Here is a 13,281-nt window from a genome sequence, read left to right on the forward strand (position 1 = left end):
AATGAGGTTACTGATGAGGTCCTTAGTGTTGGAGGAGCCCCGGTTCCTTACAGAGCCATGAAAAATTAATGATTGCAAAATGGTAGGTCCCAATGTGGTACTGGGAAAGCCATGAGTCTTTGGAGTCAGATAAAATCTAAATTCTGACTCTACTACTGGGTAGTTTTGTGATATTAGGCATGTGATATGCATGCTTTCAATCTGTTATTTGGAACATCTGTTGTGGGCCTTTTGGCCAGTGACAGAGACTGCCCACGCGTGGTCGCCATGTTCCTCTCTGCGGAACTGTCAGGAACTGTGTGCTTGGTGTTTGGATACAGAAGTTTTGAAATGCAAAGGGTCCTGCCCTCCTAGAGGTTCAACAGATAATTAAGGAAAGGTAGGGTTCCTAACCCCGAAGGGACTGAGAGTAATGAGAGTAGGCTTTAACCAGGCGGAGAGGGAGTTGGGTCGGGGGAAGCAACATTTTAAGAAAATATGAGAGGGCCTGATAGGCTCGAGCAGCCAAGGTAAAACACACAGTTGTTCTTGTGGGTTTAATGCAGGTGGTCGTGATTATTTCGTGAAACATATGGAAAGCACCTAACTCTGAAAGCACTTGACCAGAAATAGGAGTCAGGGCCTGGGCGCGAATCCTAAGCTGTAAATCTCTTTCCAGAATGAAGAGGATTCCAACCTCCACCACGACAAGAGCAAAACATTCGCTGTAAGGAACGGAGGAACCAGCCGGACGATTGGGGGCGGGTTCCAGGCGGGAGGCGTGGCATCGGGCGACTGCCGGATGTCCTCTTCCGGAACCGGCCCGTGCCCCGGAAGCAGTTGTTGTTTGTTGTGGGCCTTTTGGCCGGTGACGGAGACTGCGCGAGTGTGGTCGTCATGTTCCTCTCCGCGGTTTTCTGTAAGTGGGGCTGGAGGCGCCGGCAGGGGTGACGGCAAGGGCGGGGGTGCTGTGACAGGCAGGGCCCCGGAATGATGCGGGGCAGGATGTGCGAAAAGGCCGGGAAGCTTCAACTGTGGACTTCGCAGGCCTTCAGGACTACAGCGTCCGCCATGCTCCGCGGCGCGCCTCCCTGCGCGTACGTGTGGGTGCCTGAGAAGGGGTCTGCGGTGTCTGGATTCAGTTGCCGTCCTCATGGACTATTGAGTCTGGCTCTGGGGTGTTTTTCTCCAGCCCGCGTTAGGAGAATCACCGGATGTCCTAGCTGGGAAGAACCTCGGAATTTATAGCCCACCCGTTTTGAACTCTAAAGATAAGGAAACAGCTCGCGAGAGGGGCAATGAATTGTCCAAGTAATGGCTGGGCAGTGAAAGAAGTCCTCGGGCTCCCGAGTCAGTGCTCTTCCTTACACCTGGCTGACTTCCCAGTTAGATTTAGTATCTAGTTTTCACCACATGTGATGGTTGTTGTAGTTTGCAAAGGTTAACTTGTCAAACAAGAAGCTTGCTCCAGTGCAAATACTTGCACCTACGAAGAGGGAAAAAATGGAGCAGGTATTACTTTAGAAAGCTTTAAAAGGTAGCTAGTCCAACTGACATGAAATTATGCAAAATATTACATCTAGAATTCTGTTGGCCTGATTGGATCTTTTAACCTTCCTTATAAAATTCTAAGGGGATTTCTAAATATCTAGGGAATAGCTTTTTGAGTGACACTTCATGGCATAGTTCCTGAGTTAAATATTTTTTGTTATTACTGACGTTTATATGAACTTTGCATAAGAAAGAAAATAAATTTATATTTTTATTTTCTTTTCCAACCTTTCCTGTCTACAAAAAAGTTGCCAGGAGCAAATCAAAGTAAGTAAAGACCTTTCTTTTTTTAAACGTCACTTGTTTAAAACAGATTTGTTAGTCTAGCTGCTCCCAATACATCCTTATATAAAATTAAGCATTGGGCCTCGATTTCCTAAGAGTTGGTTTGTGGATTACTTATTTGATTATTTTTTCTCTGTGAACTCTTTCAAAAAATATTTTCCTTCCTGCTCAACTGAGCTACTTCGTGAGCATTGAAATACTTAATTTAAAGGAGTCTTTGCTGCTTTTCTAGTCCCAAGATTTGTGAGCTCACTGTCTGTTTCTAAACAAACCATTGGGCTGTGCTGTATTTGAACTACCACCATATTTCCATTTCCTCAAATTGAGGACCTGGGGCCATTTGTCTGGAGCTCACTACAGGAATCCAGAATAACACACTGTGCTTTGATTAAATCATAGAGTCTGTTTTAATGAGTTTTGTAATCCTTTGCATTCATGGTATAAACATTTCAAAAATAGCCAAGATTAAAGATTCCATGCTGTACCAGAGAGACTAGAACTACCAAACTTGTGTTTCAAAATAAATGTAGTCAATATCTGAAGATTTGTGGTAAAAATAGGGAAGTTCTAAAGCAGCCTTTCCTTGCAACTCATGACATTGAAAATCCTTAAAGCTAGTATTTTGGATTAAAGTTAATGAAAAATATATGCATTTGTGCTTTCCCTTCCAGTATCTTTCAGTGGTTCATGTAGCTTTCCCCACAATCCAGTTATTTATGTCAGAATTCCCCACCCCCAGGATCTGTAGGAATCCCTTGCCTTTGGTTTCTTTAGAGGTATATTCTGCCTCTCGTTCTTTGTACCCTTCTTGTGACGTATTTCATATATGTCTTGCCTGATAGACCTCATGTAGCAACTCACTTTCCATACTGTACTGTTAGGTCCTACAGAACATATACATAGCCTTATAGAGCTTTGTATTTCCCGTAGTGCCTTCCATAGAGTAAGTACTAAATGTTTGTTGAGTCTCTGAATGAATAATTATCATTTATCTTAATTACAAATAAATACTGTATGCATCTTATGAAGCACTGTGCTGAATGTTGAAAGCAATGCAGTGATGTGTAATGGAGTCTTAGATGCTTCCAATTTGTTTTGGAATTACATGAGAAATAACATGGGCTACATAGGGAGATGACACATGAAAAAATAAACAGTACAGATATTAAAAGATCTGATGAGGCAAATATGGACATTCTGCTTTGGATGACTGTGACTTAAATGAAATATGAAGGGACACATGGTTTTGCGCTTAGCAACCCAAAAGCTTCAGTCCCTTTATTTTGTCCCTTCCTGATTATAATCATATATGCCCTGGAAGAGAGGGCTGTTCTGAGACAGCTGTCTTTACAGTTTCCTCACTAGCCAGCTGTGGTTACCAGTACTTTGATATTTTCCCCCTCCTGACTTCTGCTCCTCATGAGAGGTAGGTGTCTGAGGCTACTCCTGCAATATGACTTGGATTGTTACTGTTTTGGTTAGGTCATTGCCAAGTAACTCTGTGTAGTGGAGCAAATCCAAGAGATTTGAAACCATTGAAACTTTCATGGAAACCTTAGGCTGTCTTACAACTGAACCTTCTTAGGGCCAAGTGATATCCCACAACTAATATTACTCTACAGGGTTCTCAAAATGTGCCATCCTCCCATGACTGATTTTAGTCTGTTTTGTCAGCTTGTAACTGTACTTTTTAATCTTAGAAACATTCTGGTGAGAATGGTGAGCCAAGCTGGGACAGGTACTTGCTTCAACGTCAAGAGAAACCGACTGCGGGAAAAACTGACTCTTTTGCGTTATGATCCAGTTGGTAAGATCTGGGGAAGTGACCCACAGTAGACTGAAATGCTTCCAAGAACTGTTGCCCCCTTTGTAGGCTGAATATCTGAACATCTCTGGAAGTTTTTTAGCCTCTGACACTAGCATTCATTTAGCAAATAGGTTATTATTTGAATGATTATTATGCTGTTTACCATCCCAGGTACTGGGATACACCAGGACAAGACAAGTCCCTGTACTCTTGGCACTTAGTCTAGTTTGAGGGGGAGAGAAAAGATGACAAATTGTAAGTGCTATGAGAGAAACAATCAGGATGCTGAGGTGTAGGATGAGGTTGGGAGTGGTGGGGAAAGTCATATTAGGTGGCTAAATCAGGGAATGTCTCTCCAGGAGGAGATAGTTAACTGAGACCTGAAGGTGAGAAACCAGCTATGTCAAGAGAGTAGGTGTGTGTTCTGGAAACAGACAAGTGTCTTGAGAAGGGGACGGTATGGTGTCCTGGCATCATCTGTATGACAGTGGCTGGTTTTTGGGTCCTGATATAAGTTAAAGAAATATGGTTTCTACATGTTAGTGCAAGAGGGTGTGAAATTTGATTTTTACATTTTGTGCCATCCACTAAAATGCTGTGTTATATGGCAACTTTAAATGGTCTCATTAGGTGGAAGTATTTATCTAGAAGAGACAATTGTTCCCAATGCCAGATTATCTGCTCACAAACAAAATAGAGTCAGCACCTGATTGCTGTTGGTAGTCACCTATCCTGTTTCTGGGTTTTATGTGCAGATTTATTAAAAAATAAACATTTAAATTTTAGAGCTCTGGCTGTTCATGTCATTTTTGTGCTCTTTATATAATTTTCTTTTCTTTTCTTTTTTTTTTGAGACGGAGTCTTGCTCTGTCACCCAGGCTGAAGTGCAGTGGTGCGATCTTGGCTCACAGCAACCTCCACCTCTTGGGTTCAAGTGATTCTCCTGCCTCAGCCTCCCAAGTAGCTGGGACTACAGGCGTGCGCCACCACACCCAGCTAATTTTTATATTTTTAGTAGAGATAGGGTTTTACCATGTTGGCCAGGCCAGTCTTGAACTCCTGATCACAGGTGATCCACCTGCCTTGGCATCCCAAAGTGCTGGGATTACAGGCTTGAGCCACCATGCCTGGCCATTGTTTCTTGATAAGATAATGGCTATAATAACACGAGCAGACATTTTTAAAAGGCTCTGAGAAGCACAGTTTTCAGCTTAAAGTTTCTTATGTTCCATCCTTTAACAGAAATAAAATTCCTTGCTGTTTTTAATGGTGTTTAAATTTCTGTTTATACATTTACACAGTAAAAAGGGAATTCTAGGTTTGTACCTGATGATAAGGAGTCTGAATTTCAGGATGATTCCTCGTATGGTGGAAAAATGATTAGGTTTGATATTGGAATAAGGTTTGGTATTGGATTGGTGTGTTTTTCCCTCTCTGATTTCTTTTTATTTTTATTTATTTATTTTTTTGAGATGGAGTCTTGCTCTGTCACCAGGCTGGAGTGCAGTGGCATGATCTCGGCTCACTGCAACCTCCACCTCCCGGGTTCAAGCAGTTCTTCTGCCTTAGCCTCCCAAGTAGTTGGGACTGCAGGCGTGCGCCACCATGCCTAACTGATTTTTGTATTTTTTAGTAGAGATGGGGTTTCACCATGTTGGCCATGATGGTCTCGATCTCTTGACCTCGGGATCCGTCTGCCTCGGCCTCCCAAAGTGCTGGGATTACAGGCGTGAGCCACCGCACCCGGCCCCTCTCTGATTTCTTTGTGTCAGCTGGTGAAAGCTCAAAGGGATGAATTTTACAATAAAGTAACTGTTTTTCTATCATATTTAACTCTCTTAGTAAAAGGTGAACGATTTATATGTGCTGAAGAGAAACCAGAGTATATATATTTAACTCTTTTAAAGTTTATTTTTAGAAACTTGTACAACACTAATATTGATTGAATAACCTGTGATATTTTAAGTATAAAAAATGTATTGGCCTTTTCATCCTTAGTATGGAGGTATTAGGAACTTAATATTTGTGTTTGATTTTAAGTTTTGAGATTGGGAAAGGATACAACCATAAACAGTTCTGATCATAAGTTCAAAGTGGGAGAAAAGATTCACAGATAAATTTCAAACAGATGCTTAGAACTTTTCTCATAAGGAATGGCCTTAGCTTTGACAGCACCACTTTGTCTTTTCTAAAGAAGAGAATGTTCTGGGGGGGAAGACCGCCTGGCTTTCTGCCCACCTGCTGAATGCTCTGCAGGTGTTCGTGATGAAGATGTTTGCCTCGGGCCTGCCCCCATTGCTCAGGGTACCAAATAGTTTGGCGGTTCTCCCTGCATATTTTACTGTGATAAGTAAATTGTTAAGTTTGAGGACAATGATGGTTGGTTTGCTTTATGAAAGAAATAGGTAAGGAAACGTGGAAAAATTCCCAATTGAGGATTTCATAATAATCTCTGGCAAGAATCAGTTGCATATGCTTGTCCTTTCAAACTCCTTTTCCTCATATAAAACTAGATGCTAATTTCCAAAGAGGAAGGATTAAAGGCTGAGGCATAAGCTTATTAAACTTTCTTAGATATATTGAAGGTTCATCATAAAGAGAATGAAAACTTGTCAGTTTTAATTCCTTAGATGACTAAACAAGACAATATAGACTTTAATTGAAGCAGAATCGATTTTGGTTACATGTAGGGAGAGAAATTGACAGATTCATTCTATGAATTAAACGGAATATTTTGACGGAAAATTTATGTTTACAATTCTGGATAGCAGTGTGTCATTTCAGCTCACGTAACACGTTGAGTGTGCACTGTGTGTCTGCAGCAACCCCGTGAGGGGGCATAGTTCTCTCTTTCACAGAGAAGAAAGCAGGGTAGAGTATTTTGAGAAATTTTCCCAGGGACTCATAGCTAATAAATGGTAGAGCCAGAGTTGGAACCCAGCCTTTCTCCAAGTTCCTGTTCTTTTATTTATTTAATTTTTTTTTTTTTTATTAGAGATGGAGTCTCGTTCTGTTGCCCAGGCTGGTCTTGAACTCCTGAGCTCAAGCATTCCACCTACCTTGGCCTCCCAAAGTGCTGGGCTTACAGGCCCAAGCCATTGTGCTTTGCCCTTCTAATTTAAATATATATATATTTAAATTATATATATTTTATATTAAAATATATTATATTTAAATATATATATATTTTTATATATATATATATTTTTGGTAGAGACAGGGTCTTCCTATATTGCCCAGGCTGGTCTGGAACTCCTGGCCTCGAATGATCCTCCTACCTCCATCTCCCAAGTGCTGGGATTACAGGCATGAGCCACCATTCCTGGCCAAGTCCCTGTTCTTTCTATTACATGGAGTCAACTTGATCTTCCTAGAACTTTTTTTTTTTTAAGACCTATCTCTGTGGTTAGGCCATGGATCCCCACTTACACTCCTGCCACCATCCCTCTACTAAACCAGATGCTCATTCCTGGTTCAGTTCATCCAAACGCTGATCTGTCTTCTGGGACCAAACTTGACCCTTTCCATGAGGCCTTCTGTCACCATTCCTGTCCCTTTTGACCTTTAGGTTCCTCTGGGGTTTACTTGACTTTTGTTTGGGCATTTGATGTGTACTGATGTATTAAATCAGGGACTCTCCTTACACTTTTGTAAACTCTACATTGCCTAGCACAGGCTACTTAAATATTCTTTGAATTAAAGGAATAGATGCAGTGAATGAATCAAAGAATTTTCCTCAATATAGCCTTGCTCTACTAATCTTAATCAGTTACTCCTGCTCAGGGTCATTTAAATAGTCTCCAGATTGCTTTTCAGTGAGACAGTCCCCCTCCCTGCCCCACCTTTTTTTAAACCAAGTTTTTAGTTCCGTGTAGAAAACCATGGGGGAAATATTTCTTGTAATTAATAACATTAATGATAAACTGTTTTGGTTCTTTACTACCATCTTGGAATGCATTAATGCATTGTAGTTCTCCTTGGAGTTTTAGGAGGATCAGTCCTACTTACATTTCACATGATTTGAAGTATGTTAAAAAGATCCCTTACATACAGTGTATTAATATTATAGATAGAATTCTGTTGACAGGTTAATCGTTCTTAAATTCAGCTGCCCATCAATTGAGGAGTTTTAAAAAATGTAGACTTCCAGTGCAACTCTAGCTTTTTTAAACCAGAATTAAGGTAGGAGTGAAGGTGAGAATGGACTTAACTTAGTTTTTAAATAAGCAAATTCTTAATCATAGAAAGGTTGGGAACCTCATATACAGAGTATTCATATTGACTGTAGAAGAAGAAAAAAGCTAAAATCTCTATGACAAGGACAAATGAGGGTTGTTAGGTCATAGTTCTTTAAGTTACTGCATCCTCCTTGGGTGATTGTTGCATTTCTGGTGTTTTTTGTTTTAGCAAAGAGGAGATAGGTGGTGTGTGTGTGTGTGTGTGTGTGTGATGTGTGTGTGTGAGTGAGAGAGAATGTTGGAAGTTAATGGAGTGCTATAGGGCATTATAGAACTATTACTGCCCAGCATTTAGTCTTCAATCTTTCATCCAGGCAGGCAGTACTTTTTTCAGAGAACTGTACTACTCTGTAATATTTACAATAATGAGATTTTGGTTATGGTATTAATTATAGTATCAAACTAAAAACTCCATATTTGGGTGTATTAACCCATCTCTGGAAAGTAGAGATTTAGTGTCTATTACTCTTCCAGACAGGCTGCCTTTTCTTGTGTGGTCCACTTGGTTTCTGCTGCTCTTTTTCTGGAGTCCACCTCCCAGTCTGTCCTTGCTTACCTCCTGCAAGAGTGGACATTAACTGGGCGAAAACATCGTTTTCCATTTTTGTCCCTAGTTTTCTTTCCTAATGTGAATATTTCTACATTGGTTGAAATACGACTGGGGAATACCAGGGATGCCACTGATGAGCTAGTGGCCCTAGCCATTTTCTCCAGTCTGTGCTGGCCTGTGAGATGGAGGAACTGAGTGCAAATCAGCTCCATCCTCATGTCAAGGAATAGTAAAATAAGAGAAAGGAAAGGGCTTATGGTCTGATAGGTATTTTTTCTAAAAATGGTGATGATACTTTATAATAATTTTCCACTACAATTCTTTTTTTTCTCCCTCCATAGTGAAGCAAAGAGTCCTCTTCATGGAAGATAAAAAAATACGCTCTCTTTAAATGGTGGATTGAAAATGACTTTGATTTATAAATGAGAAGCCTGAGGGCGGGAATACTGATTCAGAAATCCTGTAGAGTGTAAGAAAAGAAGAGGAAATGGCCTGGAATCACTGCCTCCTGTGATTTGAAGGCCATTGTGAAGGAAAACAATGCAGTGAAAGAAAGTTCTTCATATTAGGACAGGTATCATTGCATCACATTTATTTATCTTTCTGGGTATTTTTATAGCTCTTAATAAAAAATATTAAAATAGCCTATGCTATTGTGTCTTAGTGATGTTTTTCCCTACTATTTGAGGTTTTCAACCACATTACTAAAAAATGACCATTGTTTCATGTAATAAATGTTTCCATAACAACACTTATGTAAGAGTTTCCAGCTTGCTCCTTCTGTACTTCAGAGAAAAGGCAGAGTAACATTCCAGAGTGATCTTGAAGAAACTCCCATGTAATAACAGAGATGGTAAGGGGGAACAGGATGACAATAAAGAGAGCCTTGTAACACAATAAATGAAGAGAACGTCTATTTCTGATTTGTGCTTATATAATTAGGAAAAATGCCACTGGCCTATGTTTGCAAACCCAGGTGACCAAAGCAGTATCTAGGATTTTCTAGGACAGCTTTGGATTCCTTTATTCCCTAAATTTTTCTTTCTTTTTAAAATAAAGGGTGCCATAGTATATTTCCATAAAGTCACTGCTAGGACGTCTGGGGCATGGTGGTACCACACAGCTAACTAGCATGCAATTCTGTGAATAATCCCTGATGTTCAGATACAGACCTCTGTCCTGCCAGAGCCACACGCTTTCTCACTCAGGCTGTTGTTTCCCACAAGTTTTCAAAATTATCCAGTTTTCTCCTTTGCCAAGTTCCTGGTTGGAAAGGATCAGCTCGTTTTAAGCTCTGTTGGTTCACATTCTACCCCATTTAAAGCATTTGTGTGGGAGAATGATAAGAGTGCCCACCCTGGCTACATAATAAGTTCCTTCTCCAAGGCCCAAACCTGACTCCAAGGGAAATGTAAGAGCAGCTCTCTGGCAGTGGAATTAGAAGTAGATACTTGTTGAATCTTGGGCTTGTGACCTCATGGGCAATCAGCTATTTTGTAGCATCTTTTGATAAAGCTCTGGTTCAAAGCAAATAGGTGAGATCTTGACACTTTTTAGGCTGAAACTGTACATAGTGTTGAGTTACAAGAAAAATCTTTCACTTGATCCTAGCTAAGCTGATGTAAAGGGTCTGTGACATGTATGGATTGGTTTTTTTTTTTAAACATCATCTGGTTTAACAAATAACTTGTACCTATTCAGCCCATGTGAATGTGGCCGGTAGGTGGTGGTTGCTTTTATTTTTTTTTAATACAGGGTCTGCTTTGTTGCCCAAGCTGGAGTGCAGTGGTGTGATCATGGCTAACTGCAACCTCGAACTCCTAGGCTGTTATCCTCCCACCTCAGCCTCCTGAGTAGCTGGGACTACAGGCGTGTGCCACCACGCCTGGCTAATTTTTTGTATTTTTAGTAGAGATGAGGTTTCACCATGTTGCTTGAGTTTGAGACCAGTTTCACCAGGCTGGTCTCAAACTCAAGCAATTCTGCCTTGGCTTCCCAAAGTGGTGGGATTACAGGCATAAGCCACCATGCCCCTGTGGTATTTACATTAAAAAAAAAATTAGTTGCTGATACATTAACATTGAAGGGTTTCAATAAATATCTAACCTTCTGGCTTCCCTTACAAAACCAGAGGCTTTGACAACACTAAGCTAAAGTTGAGTAACAGCTGCTTCTCTTAGAAAGTGTCCTTTCCCGTATTTAAGAGTCTGTTCTGGCTCTGGACACTATGTCCACAACCCCTGCAGTATGGTGCACACGGGGCATTAAATCTGTTGACAGTTGAGGTTGCTCGTCCCTGAAGAGTGGTAATGTTTGTACAGATCTTGGTTGTGGAATCTTTAATTCTGGTTGGCTTGTGCAAATCCATGGAAAGCAAACGAATCATCGTTATAAATCAAAGGAAGCTTGAGGATGACTTCATAAAAGAACATCATGTTTGCAAAGAAAGGGGATGACGACGTTTTCTAATAACTGTTAGGAGCAGCCACCCCCAAGTACATTTTATTTCCAGGTATGTTTTGGGATTAATAGCAATCAAAACAGAGTAAGTGGAAGGTCTTTTTTGTAAGGGTAAGATGACTGTGTTCCTGCAGCCTGGACGCTGACTGCTGCAATGAAATTAGATCTCTTGAGCATTTCTTCCAAGGACAAATTTGGATAGTAAGCGAGGTAGAAGGCCAAAGCTCCCACAAAGCTGTCACCAGCACCCTGTAATTAAGACACAGTTGTGAAGATAAGCATGTAGTTAATCTGTTGCCCAAACTGCATATTTTAAAAATATTTAAATAAACTTAGATTTACAGAGAAGGTACAAGGATAATACAGTTTCCATATACCCATACCCAGTTCTGTTAACATTTTACTGTGGTACATTTATCACCACTAAAGAAATGATATTAACTGAACTTCATACTTTTTCAGATTTTTCTAGTTTTGCTTAATGTCTTTTTCTGTTCCAGGATCCCATCTAGCATACCATATTACATTTAATTGTCATATTTCCATAGACTCCTGTAGGCTGTGATAGTTTCTTAGACATTCTTTGTTTTTGATGACTTTGTTTTTTTTAAAGAGACAGGGTCTTGCTCTGTTGCCCAGGCTGAAGTGCAATGGCGCAATGTTAGCTCACTGCAGCCTGGGCTTAACTCCTGGGTGAACTCCTGGCTGGGCTCAAGCAATCCTCCTGCTTCGACTTCCCAAGTAGCTGCGAATACAGGAACGTACAACATCTGCCTAATTTTTAAAAATTTTAATTAAAAAGAAGACAGGGTCTTACTGTGTTGACCAGCCTGGTCTGAACTGCTGGCCTCAAGCAATCCTCCTGCCTCTGCCTCCAAAAGTGCTGGGATTACAGGTGTGAGCCACTGCACCTGGCTGTTGTTGATGACTTTGATAGTTTTGAGGAGAACTGGTCATGTATTTTGTAGCACATGCCTTGATTAGGATATGTCCATTTTTTTCATGGTTAGGCTATGGTTATGGTTTTTGGGAAGACCACAGAGGTGAAATGTCATTTTCATCACATCATATTAAGGGTACATACAATCAACATGACTTCTCACTGATGGTGTTAACTTTGCTCACCTGGCTAAGGTAGTCTTTGCCAAGCTTCTCCACTGTAAAATTACTTTGCTCCCTCTTTTTATGTTGTACTTTTTTAAAAAACATTTAATTATATATATATATTTTTTCATGTTGTACTCTTTAGAAGCAAGTCATTAAGTGTATTCTACTCTTAAGGGTTGGGGAATTATTCCCTGAATTTATGCTCTATCTCCTTAAGGATGCAGTTTCTACTTAAATTATTTGGATTCTGTATGGGAGATTGGTCTCTTCCATTTATTCAGTCATTTATATCAGTATGAACTCATGGCTATTTGTTTTATTCTCTGGGCTATAATTCAATGCTACATTATTTTATTGTTCAGATTGTTCTAGCTTTGGCCATTGGGAGCTTTTCCAGTTGGCTCCTGTGTCCCTTTGACATACACCCATCCTTTTCGTTTTGAGTACTTTCTGGCATTACAAGATACCCCAGGGGGCTGGGCACGATGGCTCACCACTGTAATCCCAGGATTTGGGAGGCTGAGGTGGGCAGAGGGCTTGAGCCCAGGAGTTGGAGACCAGACTGGGCAACATGGCAAAACCCCATCTCTACAAAAACAGAAACAAAATCCCCCAAGATGCTCCAGAGTCATTTTGTATAGTCCCTGCCCTTGCCCTAGAATTAGCCATTTCTTCATTAAAAATGCATGCAGAAAGAGCTGAGAGCCATTTGATGCTATTTTTAAACCAAATATAGGGACACATCAAGTTTCTTTCCATTTTCTCTGAAGCTCCAAAGATCCAAGTTGGTGTAGGCCATGGAAATAGAAAACATCCTGAGAAAGTCTGTGGACCTGTGTCTTTGGACAGGACAATACCCGCTCGTGTTTGTCTAACAAATGTGTTCAAAACAATTTAAGTGTGACTACACAGTCTCACTTGAAAAATCATTCTTGTATTCAACAGCTTTCAGGATCATTTTTTAATTCTTCCTAGTTTTCTAGTTCCTTAGACCTAAGGGCTTTCATAACAAATCTTGAGGCTATACCTCAGGCTTTTAAAGAATCTCGGCATGCAAGATTGTTTCAGTCAAGATTGTTTCAGTCATAGTTGATGTATTTAATGGGCTATGTGCCCAGTACAGTGATGGGTGCTGGAAAAGTACTAAAATCCATTGTGGATTAAATGCTAAATAGTATGGCAGAATTTCTAAGTGCTGTTAGATTTGAAGAAGGGGTTTGAAGAAAGCTTCACCCTGAAGGGAGTCCTTATATAATGAGCCAGATTTACAAAAAGAAGGCAGGCCTCAAAGAATAAAGACACAG

General features: G+C 40.4%; 2 protein-coding genes across 5 annotated transcripts in view; one reads left to right on the forward strand and one right to left on the reverse strand.

The window, feature by feature from the left end:
- Window positions 1–816: 816 nt before the first annotated feature.
- On the forward strand, window positions 817–9,058 carry MRPL33 (mitochondrial ribosomal protein L33). Of its 2 annotated transcripts, none has more exons than XM_012475388.3 (4): window positions 817–898; window positions 1,779–1,797; window positions 3,516–3,622; window positions 8,752–9,058. In XM_012475388.3, exons 1-4 carry the CDS (start codon window positions 877–879, stop codon window positions 8,799–8,801), a joined length of 198 nt encoding a protein of 65 aa, XP_012330811.1. In that variant the 5' UTR covers window positions 817–876; the 3' UTR covers window positions 8,802–9,058. The 2 variants fall into 2 exon arrangements, with proteins under 2 accessions (XP_012330811.1, XP_012330810.1); XM_012475387.2 differs by lacking the exon at window positions 817–898 and adding an exon at window positions 939–1,329.
- RBKS (ribokinase) overlaps window positions 1,074–13,281 on the reverse strand; it is a 115,442-nt gene continuing 103,234 nt past the window's right edge. For 2 of the 3 annotated variants that reach the window (XM_012475382.3, XM_012475383.2), the window contains exon 8: window positions 8,999–11,119. In XM_012475382.3, coding sequence (XP_012330805.1) covers window positions 10,946–11,119 — 174 coding nt within the window. In that variant the 3' untranslated portion in view covers window positions 8,999–10,945. Of the gene's footprint in view, window positions 1,466–8,998; window positions 11,120–13,281 lie in introns of those variants that run through there. The other variant, XM_012475385.3, reaches the window with a different exon arrangement.

This window comes from Aotus nancymaae, unplaced genomic scaffold (assembly GCF_030222135.1).
Source record: "Aotus nancymaae isolate 86718 unplaced genomic scaffold, 86718_ANA_hifiasm-v0.15.2.pri h1tg000057l, whole genome shotgun sequence".
NCBI classification, from domain to species: domain Eukaryota; kingdom Metazoa; phylum Chordata; class Mammalia; order Primates; family Aotidae; genus Aotus; species Aotus nancymaae.

Coding starts and splice junctions, on each gene's coding strand:
- MRPL33 (XM_012475387.2), top strand. CDS start 1,278: ATGAATTGTCCAAGTAATGGCTGGGCAGTGAAAGAAGTCCTCGGGCTC. Junction 3,623..8,751: donor TTTGCGTTATGATCCAGTTG/GTAAGATCTGGG, acceptor CTCCCTCCATAG/TGAAGCAAAGAGTCCTCTTC.